The following is a 12,212-nucleotide window of genomic DNA, read 5'->3' as shown; positions in this document are numbered from 1 at the left end:
CTAGGCAATCAATGGAAGAATAAGAGGAATATCCATACTGCTCCTAAATATGATGCAAAAGTAATCTTTTTTCGCATTCAAAATCACTACTCCCTACGTTATCCTCATTCGTAACATCTCCCCATCTCATACTATTCTTGCACCATTTGGCCCTCTCACCAATTGGCTCCTCCACAATACTTAGAAGACCCTTGCAATCTCTCTTAATGATTTTGTGTTTTTTTCACTTGACAAGTCTTGCATTTCTGCATTAAGTTTCCTCCCGTCAACACTAGTTTGCATTTTCTTATGGTGGGCATAAACCTTCCCTCTTTTCAAATTATCGAAACTAACTTGCTTACGATCAAGATTTCCAACTGACCCATGCGTGAAATCCTAGTTTTCACGTTCCCAAGAATTATGATTCTTAGAGCCATAATCCCTCTTTACAACCTTGAAGCTTCCATTATTATCAATTTTCTCTTGTTGAGAAGTACCCTGATTTCCTACTTACATTGCTTGCTCTTTGGTGTTATTGGAACACCCCTCCTGATGCTCGCTAAGGATGTTGTTTGAAGAGGTGCACAACTTAGGATTATCATCCTATGTCTTGTTCGAAAATAACTATTGATCATCTTGCTTCTACAGTGAAAATTTTTGACCTCCCGTAGCCTCCCCAAATTTGGGTTGGAGGGCTTTCTTTTGGTCTGGGACTTGTAAGGTCTTATAGGCCTACTCTTGACCTGCTTGCATTTTGTCACTGCTCAAGCACAGTGTCAAACCATAAGATTGATTTTGGGCCTCCTTCATCATCAAGCCCAGAAAAGAGTTTAAAAGAGGCTTGTTATTCTTTAACAGCTGACCTAAATCTATATTAATAGTTAGACTAGGCCTAGCCCACTCAATCTTCATCAACCCATCACCCCTGCAGGAAACCCTAGCCGCCTATGATCTTAGTTGCTCTGTCGGAAGCGATATCCTTTCCGGTGTTGATTGATTGTGCGAAGTGGACAAAGTGAACTTCTCATTAATTCTTCTCCCCACAGCAAGTGCAGTACTCACATACCCCCTTTTGCACGCTCTTAGGATATGAGCATGGTTTTAAATCGTGGTAGCGCGTAGCGTAACGTAACGGTAATGGGTGTAGCGGGAAGCTAGAGTAGCGGATGTTACATAACGGGAAGTATGTGTAACGGTCGTGAATTTTTTTGAAGCACGCACAACCTTGTGCATATTAGTGTACTTGCATGTTTTAAGCTTTTAGCCCTTTTTAGAAAGAGTTTTAGTGTATTTTTGGATCCTTTAGTTCGTGTAACTAAGTTATTTGGTAAGGGCAACGAGTTTACATTTTTTTTGAACCACCATTGATAGAAAAATTAGTGTGTGTACGTATTTATACTTCTCATTGTTCTTATCTGTGATAAATTCTTATGTGTGCTAAATTAATTAATAAAACAAAATACATTATACACTCCATTAATCTATTAGACACATAAGACATATGAATAATACAAATATAAAATAGCTAGAAAAGAAAGAAGGTTGAAGTCGAAAAATATAGAACATAAATATCACATTACTAATATTAACAAAATAAAATATTTTTCTAACAAGTTAGTATTTTCAAATTGTTAATTAATGCATCTATTGTTAGTATTTAAAGAAATAGTAAATTTTGTATCATTGTCATCCTCATTATAATCTTTTCCCCCTCTTGCCACTAGGTATATTGAGAATGATATATGAAAGAGAGGGAAAAAGTGAGAAGAAAGAGTAAAAAATAAAATAATTTTTTGATTTAATAGTTTTGTAGCGGTTACGTAACTGCTATAGCGGCCTTTACGTAACGGTCGCTATTCGTAACGGCCGCTATGACTGTGATTTTTCTTCCCATCGATTTCACGGTGTGTAATGGTATCGGTAACCCAAAAAACCGTTATGTTATGGAGTTACATGACGGTTGCGACCTTTATTTAAAACCATGGATATGAGCGACCTCCATCATCACTTGCATTGCCTAGGACAATCCAACTCCATGAACGATTATCGTTCCTATTGTTATCTACTTTATTAGATCCAAATCGACAAGAACTCTCCAAAGAAATGAATGCCTCCCCGAATTGAGACCATCCATCCCCTTTCAGCCCTTTAGGAACAAGAATGGAATACCTTTTTCCCCTTCATCCATGTCCTATTTCCGTGAACTTCCTTGCTTTAGTCGCATGAATCCCCATCTAGTAATCGACAGACGCCACTTGGACTCTTTGAAAACACTTGCACAATCTATCTCTGTGACATGAGAATCCTTGAGAAAACCCACCAATTGCAATTACGGTTCTTCTCAATGGCAAACAGAGCTCCAACCTTTCGTATCTTATCCAATTTCAAATTGAAGGACTTCCCTTCGATCTATATTGAACAAACCCCCACCATCAGTTTGTACTATCACCATGATTTCGAGCACCAACAAGCTGTGCGTAGAGATGGTTTTCTTTACGATCAAGTGTACTCTTGAACCATTCTCTTTGATTTGTAGATCTTTTGGAGTTTTCTCCTTTGTTTTCTATTCAAAAAATTAAGGTCGCTACTCCGCTTTTCAATCATTCATGTCTTGTAATTAAAGTTTTTGTTTCTTTAGGTTTTCTTGTTTGAAGATCTTATGCAACTCCCGTTTGTCGACACCCTCGGACAAAATCCGATGTCAACAACGTGGTGACTCCGCTGGACAACAGATTTCAATCTCAATCATCATTAATCCCTGATTTCAATCAATGGATTTCAATCCTAATCATCATTAATTCCTAATTTCAGTCAATAGTTTTCAATTCGATTCATCATTAATCCCTAATTGTAGTCAATGGGTTTCAATTCCAATCGCCAATCCCTTGTTTCAATCAAATCGAACCTCTTTTATCTGGTTGCCAATCAAATTTCCATTACGTCTATCTCTCTAAAGAGATCGGTTTTAAAATCCGGTCATCTTCAAGTTCTTTAATTTCAGTTAAGTCAAACCTCATCTTGAATTTGATTGCAAACCAAATTTCTCCATTTTCCATCTTTTTCCAAAACAAGCTGGTTTTGAAATTTGATCATCTTTGAATTCATCGATTTCAATTAATTAGATCTCTTTTTTCCATTCTTTCCATTTTCTCCATCTTTTTTTAAATTTTCAAACTTTAGAGTTTCTGACGTCAATCCTTTTTTATAAAAAGAGCATGTTAAGGTTTCTAAACTTATTGTTTGGGACTCTTGGTCGATGATTTTTTATAGGATGATCAAAATAGGGGTTCTTTCTTCCTTTTTGTTTAATGCACAAACACACATATAGTCAGCGGTTACTGTTCTTATAACAGGTGATGATAAGGGTGTTGGTTGACTGACCTCCCTTAGAACGGTTGGTCAACCTCCTTCTTTACGTACAGGTGCACTCCCTGATCGCTTTTCTCTGATTTTTAGGTCTATTAGGGTTTTTTCCTTTGTTTTCCCTTAAAAAAATAAAGGTGGTGACTCTGCTTTTGAATTATTTGTGTCTTGTAATTAGAGTCCTTTTTTTTTTTTCCTTAGGTTTTCTTGTTTGGAGACCGCCATGCGACTCTCATTTGTCGGCACCCCAGACAGAATTCAATGTCGACAGCTTGGCGACTCTGCTGGGGATCATTTGTGTCTTGTAATTAGAGTCTTTGTTTCCTTTAAATTTTCTTGTTTGGGGATTGCCATGCACCTTCCATTTGTTGGCACCTGTGGTCAACTGGTTTAGTGGACTGGCCGACCGGTTCGCGCGACATTAGTTATCTTCTCCTAGACCTGAAACCCTAGTGTGTTGCCCCTGTTGCAGTAACCTCCTTATGCTGCTGGGTGGCACTGCTTTGAGTTGGCGACCACCCAGCCAGCCCTGCCAGCCCCCTGAGAATCTTCGGTAACCATAAATCACCGGGAGAAAACCTTCATTCATCCTTGTTTTTGGATTATCCTTTTGGTAACAAAAGAGCATACCAGGGCTGCCATGGCTGCCACCAAGCCATCTCCGGCCTTTTTTACTTGCCTACTGGACTACCACTCTTGTCGGTATTCTCCAGAACTCTCGCCACCCTCCTGCTCTTTTATTATTATTATTATTATTATTAATTTTTTTTTTTAGGCGTTGTTACTTTTTGTTTTTTTCTTCTCTCTTTCTTTGTACCTTTCTCTTTATTGAAGGTAGTGCCTATGCACTGCCATGGCAGTGAGTAGCCCTTACCTCCTTCAACCGCCCCCCTCACTGCTGTCTACGATCCCGAAATCCAGATTGAAAAGGCAAAAAAAAAGGATTCTTTAAAGGAAAGACAGAGCCCCAAACCTAATCCAGAATGAAGAATTTGACCAACCTAGAATACAAAGAAAATAGTCCTCAGCAATGAATCACCATTCAAACACAACCCTGCATGATTATTAATGCAATGCATAATTATGATCAAGCTAGCAAATAAAGAGCGATTGAAACTAAGCATATGACTCAATATCAACATTTTCACTTTGAGCCAACCAAGATAAAAAGAGATAAAATCATACCTTGCTAAAGAAGCTTGTCCTGATGCAAGAACGAAGAGAAAACCAAGCTTACTCCCCAAGGTGAGTGAATAAGATCAGCCCTTTAATGCGACAAACAAGAAATAATGTCCTTGTTTTATAAAGAACACATGATCTTGGGAATGAGAATCAAAGAGCAAAACTTCCTCTCCCTAGTTTATTCCTCTCTCCCTTATGAATGTTCTTCCTTTTCCAAGGAACCAAAAAGACTCCTCTTGTCCTCACCCTAGCCATCCTATTTATAGACAAGAGGCCAAGGAAAACTGCTTCCTTGCCTCCCAGGCAGCTTGGAAACACCAAAGTGGCTAATCTACATTAGGATAAGCTTGCCTAATCAGGATAAAAGTCTAGAACATCAAATCGATGTCCTAAGAGGGCTCAAAAATGCAATTAAAGCTGCAAAAGCTACAAAATGGCTCTTAAAACCTCTTTTATGCACACTAGGTAGGGCAAACAAGACCTGGTGAAAGATGGGCATCGACAACTGTCACATCCACTGTCTTTGTACATTCTTTTCCGTCCTTGCTTTCTGCAGAACCACCACACCACTTCTGGGTCTGACCCTTTGCGACAACTTTCCTTATTCTGGTCTCCATCTGATTGCATCTCCTGCTCCACCTCAGGATTCTTAACCGCTTCATCACAAAAATTAATGGGAAACTTGCCAACACAAGGACTATAAGTACTTAATCTATCAGCATTGAGACCCTTGATCGGTTGCTTGGCCTCTGTCTGACCATTCCAGCATTCTGATTTGCAATAGAAACTTTGAGAAAAAGATCTGCTAATTTTGAAAAAAGAAATAGCCAAATAATAATCTCTCTTCTCCATTTGCACAGCATCAGTATTATGATAGATTCAAAGCGAACCCCCATCATACTGAAACCCATATCTCCACCCTATAAGAGGCACCTCTTCAGATTGTACATGGGACTCTCCAATTGAGAATGCGGCTTCTTTATACCCCTCTGCCTGCTCTTTTTTTTTTTTTCCGATAATACAAGAAAGTGTATTAGATTGAGAAAGAGAAGGTACAATGAAAGGGGACAAGAAATTGGCCTCCAAAAAATAGAACACCCCTCTGGCTGCTTTAGCTGATCTTTCTGTAACAAAGGCCACAACAGTTCACCAAGATGGCCAAGTCTATTGAAACTTGTAAAACAAGCCCTTCCCTCTGCTGGAGGGCATGCGATACACTTCTATTACTCATAGACTCACTACTCTGGAGCCCACTATTCTTAGGCCTAGCAGCCTGTTTTGAACCATTACTCAATAACTCAAGAGTACATGGTTTAGGAGGCCTATTGTCTCAGGCCCCAACTCCACCTTCATCAATGGTTCACTTGCAGGAACCTGGATCTGTATCTTGCTGAATTGTGGCTGCCACCTTTTCTCTTCAATCACACTGCTGCAGTTGCCAGGCCAACATCACGATGGAAGTCTTCCTTTTTCCCACAACTTGTGCACCAACATCCATGTGTAGACGACCCCAGAGGATATTCTCTTGCTCCCCAGAGTCTTTCCCTTTTTTTGCCTCTTCGACACCAACTCTCTCAAGATTAGGTTCATTTGATACATTTCTTTGTACCAAATTCTGTAGCCCTTCCACGAAACTTCTTGAGCTACCTCCTTTCAACCTTAAGAAACAAAAATTGAAAGGGAGGGAGGGAGTTCCCTCCCATTGTGCTAGAAAAGCTCTCGCTTGCAATGCATAGCAGAAAATCTGGGTGAAGATTCCTCAGTGTTTTGTGGAATATTCAGTGAGAAATAAACAGCTGAGTTTTTGAAGGACAAAATTACCTGTATAGAAAATCTGATGAAAAGTTGCTATGTTTTTTAATTGGTCCAGCGCACCATGAAATTTTTAACTCACATATTTTAATGCACAAGTGTTCTCTTTTTTAAGTTTGCAATTAAGACCTAATTTGATCCTTCTGCGTTTAAAACTACTAGATGATTTTGTCTAGTGGTGGCAAGCAAAATTTATTTGCTCACTTGATTTATCTAATTTTTCATGGCAGATGGATAATGCTTTAATTGATGATCGAAGGATACATGTGGATTTCAGTCAAAGTGTTTCAAAATTATGGTCCCAATATAGGCGCAAAGATCATCAAATGGGCAAAGGTAAAGATCTCTACACTATGTAGTAGCCCAAAACTAGTTCTTATGGAGCATGGATTGCAATGCTGCGCATTGTAAAAATTCCTCCTCATTTTTTGGTACCTCTGCTTTTATTATACAATGATGCAGCTTTTATGATGATTCTGTGGTGTAGATATATTTAAGTTTCATTTGCTAGAGCTGCTTTATGTGTTGTACTTTTGTGCTTTAATATTTACAGTTTTCTTTTTGTTACCTAAAGTCATAAATTCCTATATGAAAAAAAGAAAACAACTCAAATCTGGGTTCTTTTTTTCTGGTTTAAATAATTATTATAAGTAAAATGAAACTTACGAGAAAATGTTTAAATGATAATTAGCAGGAAAATCTGGTAAGAAACAGCCATTTTTTGAGCTTCTTTTATCCTGCCGACAACCTAGCTAGAAGCCTTCATTAACATAGCCTGACTGGTGAGTCCAATTGCTGCTGACAGTGAGAGTCCTAAAGCCCCCCTTCCCAAATCCTAGCAATTCCTCTAATCCATCCATGCACACTAAATAGAGTTTGCAGTTGGTGTCCCCATGTCACTTAGACCTAGATGTTGCATTTCTCCTTTTAAACCCAAACATTTTAAAAGTCTGCCAAAGAGAATGGAAAAAATGGCGTCAAGAATCAATCATAAGATGATTTATTTGGAAAATTTAATAGCTAATTCGAAAAATTTCCATGATTGTAAGATGAGCATTGATTCTATGTTTGATGCTACAGTGTCTAACATGATGATCTTCCCCAAGAGCTCACATTGAGGGGAAGGTTTGGCACCTCCATGTCCGCTCTTTGCCACCTGCAGCTGTAGTATGTTCCAAGGGTTGGGCTGTTTGTCCATTTAAAGGGTTACATGAGCTGGGTTCAAAATGTCATGTGACAGTTCGGTCCATATTTGGTATGAACATTATAGCATTGAGACGACCTTCCCCTAGTACGAGAGGGACCTGGAGAAGGAAGTTTGAGTTTGATGCAAATGGCTATCTAGATTGGGACATGATGGAAGTTTAAGAACTTGGAGATAGGTCCTCTTTAAGTGCATGGTATCCAAGAAAGGGAAATAGTTGTGGAAGCTGTGGAGTAGAACAATAGCAGAAAAAGACAAATGAAGAAAATGATGGGAGAGAAAGTTTAGAGAAAGGGAAAAAAGGAAGAAGGGAGGAGGAAAGAGGAAGAAAAGGAGAGAGGGTGTTGCATGAGAGAGAATTCAAATAATTAACCGTCAAATACAGTACAACTACCAAATTATCTATATCCCTACATTTATGTATTTAACTAAGACACTGATTACTAATTGACCCTAACATTAGGGGTGTACAAAATTCTTTGAAAAACCAAAAATCGGACCAAAACTGAACCATTTGACAATTTGGTTTGGTGTTTCGGTTTTGATCTTCAGTTTTGGTTTTGGCTTTTATAAAAACCGACTTTCAGTTTCAGTTTTATAAGAAAGCCGAGCTGAAAAAATAAAAAAACCAATTAATATGAAGATAGTTTTAATAATATATGTATATGTATAATACAAAAAAAAAGAATGTATAATAATAATTTGATAATTTTTCATAAGAAAATAAAAAACCTTTAGTTGTATTTATAGAGTAGCAGAGGCATCCCCCAAGTTCATTTGTTTGATGTGGGACAAGTGACTGAAGAGTGAAGAGTGAGAGCACTGAGAGAGGATTGAAGAGTTGGGATGGGAACCATTGTCCCACATCAGCTGGAGGAAGAAGGGAAGACCCTTCCCCCTCCTATAAATGCATGGGCTGGGTAGTGTACGTTTCTTGCATTCAAATATAGTGTGCTAGGCTTGTCTATTTAGTTGATGAGCTGGGCCAATTTAAGAAGCCCATGTCTTCGGGGTATTTATATATAAATCTATGTAGGCCAGGCTTGTCTATTTAATTGTTGAGCTATGGCAGTTAAAGCCCATTTCTTTTGGGCATAAAACATTTTGTTTTTAGCCTTCCTTTTGGCCCATCTTCAGTTGGGCTAATTAAAGTTTAAAATTTTGTATTAATAACCAAGAAAAACCAAACCGAAGTGGAAACAATTGGTTTACGGTTAAATTAAACCGTCGGTGTGCGGTTTGCTTTCGGTTTGAATAAATAAAAAACCGATTAATTCAGTTCGGTTTGGTTTTGGTTTGAATAATTTGAATAATTTAAAAACTGATTAATTCAGCTCGAAACCAAACCGAAAAGAACCGATTACACCCCTAATTCCAGCCACATATTTTCCATGTCTCTTTCGTTTGAGCTCAGAGTTGATAGTATGATTTCTTTCTTTGTGGTTGAGTTAGGTAGGTCTTTGGTTTCTTGGAAATTTCATTTCAGAAGACCTCTTAACAACAGAAAACTGTTGGAACTTTCATCCTTTTTATTGTGTTATTGAACAACTGTCATCTGTCTTCAGTTAGGGATACTTGGTCTTGGGTTTTGGATCATTCATGATTTTATTCTCATAAATTCTTTTTGGAGTTTTTGACCCATTCTAATTCTTGCTTTCCCCTATATTCCTCTATTTGGAAGGCAAAAACTCCCCCAAAAGTTAAGGCTATCGTATGGTTGTTTTGCTTAATAAAATCAACACTAATAACCTATTGCAGGTTAGGAGTCATTTGAAGGCCTCATCTTGGGATGTCTATTTGAATTCTGAAACGGTGCCTCATTTATTTTTACATTGTGACCATTCTTGGAGAATTTGGGATAAGTTATGGTGTAATGAGAGAATCTTGGGTCTATCCGGCGTTGATGGAGGAATTGTTGTCTATTTATTTTGAAGGGTTTGGTAGAAGGGAGAGGATGATAACTATGGAAATGTGGTATTTTTGCAGTGTTGCGGGGATTATGGTTGGAGCATAGTGCACGTATTTTTTCAGGTAGAAAATTGAATTGGCATCTGGTTAGGGAGAAGTCATTACCTAGCTTCTTTATGGTGTGTTGGGTTCGGTTGCTTTAAGGGAGTTAGTTTTTTGGATATTCAGCAAGATTGGAGGAATGCTCTGAATTTTATGCTTTTTCCCACTTTTTGTTTTATTAGTTTGTTTGTTTCTGGATTTTTCCAGAATTTTGATGGGAGAAGTCTTTTTTCTCTTTTTATGGTAAATTTTCCTCTTTATCAATGAAATCTCTTCCTTTGTTATAAAAAAAAAAAAAAAAAAATTCTATAATGTTAGGTAGGGGTGTAATTGCTTTTTGGTGTGGTTTTGAGCAAAACTGATAACCGAACCGAATTAATCGGTTTTTGAATTATTTAAACCGAAACTGAACCACACACTGATGGTTTTAATTAACCATACATTGATCTTTTTCTGCTTCATCTCAGTTTTTCTCAGTTATTAATACAAAATTTTAAATTTGAACTGGCCTAACAGAATCTGGGCCAAAAGGAAGGCCAAAAATACAATGTTTTATGCCGAAAAGAAATAGGCTTTAACTGCCATCGTCCAGCAATTAAATAGACAAGTCCAGCCTACGAAGACTTATATTTAAATACCCAAAAAATATGTTCTTTTTTAAATTGGCCTAGCTCATCAATTAAATAGACAAGCCTAGCCCACTATGTTTGAACGCATGGAACGTACACTACCCGACCCATGCATTTATAGGAGGGGGAAGGGTATTCTCTTTTTCCTCCAGCTGATCTGGGACAATGGTTCCCATCCCAACACCCAGCACCAGTGGCCAACTCTTTTATTCTCTCGACGTTATTTCTCTTCACTCTTTAGTCACTTGTCCCACATCGAAAGAATGATGTTGGGGGGTGCCTCTGCTTCTTTATAAATACAAGTGAAGGTTTATTATTTTCTTATGAAAAATTATCAAATTGTTATTATACATTTATGTTGGTGTAGATATAAATTGGTTTTTTTGGTTCAGTTTTCTTAGAAAACCGATGCCGAAATTGAAAGTCAATTTTTATAGAAAGCTAAATGAAAGATCAAAACCAAAACACTAAACTGAATCATCAAATGGTTCGGTTTAAGTCCAGTTTTTGGTTTTTCAATAAATCTTGTACACCCCTAGCTAGAATATCGTTCCCCAACCATGGATCTTTCCAAAATCGAATCTGAGAACCTCTCCCCACGACAAATTTTATGTGATGTGCAAGCGAGGGATAGATTTGAGAAATAGATCTCCCAAAGCTCTTTGATGAAAATCGCAAACTAACATTGGTACCCCATCCATTCTCACCCACCCTGTACTTGCTTCAAGTCACACTATGCCAAAGGGAGTGATCTTCTAAGGGAAAATGCCATAACCACTTAAAAGGGCGATGCTTTTAGACACCAAATTTCCAAGACCCAGTCTTCCCTCTAATTTAGACCTACAAACCTCATCCCATCTTACTAAATAATCCCTAAAACCCTCGACCCTGAACCACAAGTAATCTGTCATGATTTTCTCAATCTTCTTATTGATCCCCATTGGCATTCTAAAAACAGACAAATAATATAGCAGGATACTAGATAAGCAGGCTTGGATGAGGGTGATTCTACCCCCCTAAAGAAAAAAGAGCCCCCTTCCAACCATTAAGCCTCTTAGCAACTCTCCCCACTATCAGATTCCAAAAATCCACACTTCTTGGGTTGTCTTCCAACGGGATCCCTATATAAGTCAGAGGCCACTCTAATGTACCACACCCCACAATAGAAGACCGCTTTCTAACTCAATAAATAGGCACATTAATATTTGCTGAACAACTTTTTCCCATATTTATTTTAAGCCCCAAATTCTCTTAAAAACTTTGAGGATGCACAAAATATAATCAAAAGAAGGGTTATGATTATCCAACACCGCACTCAACCTATTAGTTAGAACATTGGCGGTGATCTTATGAACACTAGAGACTAGACTAATAGGTCTGAAGTCCTCTACCTTATGTATCTAGATTTCTTAGGCATGAGGGTAATAAAACTAGAATTAATGCTCTTACTTAGCCTCCTGTTCCTATAAAATTCAGCAAAAAAATTAAGCAGGTCATCCTTAATAACATCCCAACAGTACTAAAATAAAGCCAAATTAAAATCATCTGGACCCGGAGCCTTATTCCTATCCATCCCAAAAAACAACCCCCCCTTATCTCCTCCTCCTCAACTGGTCTCTCTAACCAAAGCATCTGATCTCTAAAAATGAGATTCCACTCTAACCCATCAACCATAGTTCTCAAAGCCTCCTCCTCAGAATAGAGATTTTCAAAGAAATTAGAGATCTCATAAGCAATCCTATTAGGATAGTTAATGGTAGTCTCCCCCCCACCCCCTCCTGCTCCTCCCACCACCACCAACTCTAGGTCCCTAATCAAAATTTTCCTCGTCTTACCATTAGCAAGCCTATGGAAGAAACTAGTATTATAGTCATCTTTCTTGACCCATTTGAATTTAGTGTTTTGCCTTCAGCTCCTTATTTCCTAAAAAATCACCTTCCAGCTCATTCTTTAAAGCGATCCTTCTAGCTTCCTTATTATCTGAGAGATTTGTCTCCTCTTCCTTTTTATCCAAAGATTCCAACGAACCTTGA

The 12,212-nt window shown here is 38.0% G+C and overlaps 1 protein-coding gene across 1 annotated transcript in view; it reads left to right on the top strand.

The window, feature by feature from the left end:
* The window catches only part of LOC131161651 (peptidyl-prolyl cis-trans isomerase CYP59), a 70,708-nt gene that overhangs the window by 47,109 nt on the left and 11,387 nt on the right, over positions 1–12,212 (top strand). Inside the window, exon 13 of the mRNA XM_058117568.1 lies at positions 6,567–6,672. Coding sequence (XP_057973551.1) covers positions 6,567–6,672 — 106 coding nt within the window. The remainder of the gene's footprint in view (positions 1–6,566; positions 6,673–12,212) is intronic.

The sequence above is a fragment of the Malania oleifera genome, chromosome 8 (genome assembly GCF_029873635.1).
Source record: "Malania oleifera isolate guangnan ecotype guangnan chromosome 8, ASM2987363v1, whole genome shotgun sequence".
NCBI classification, from domain to species: domain Eukaryota; kingdom Viridiplantae; phylum Streptophyta; class Magnoliopsida; order Santalales; family Ximeniaceae; genus Malania; species Malania oleifera.
The sequence above is the reverse complement of the archived record's forward strand: the minus strand, read 5'-3'. Positions and strand labels throughout refer to the sequence as shown.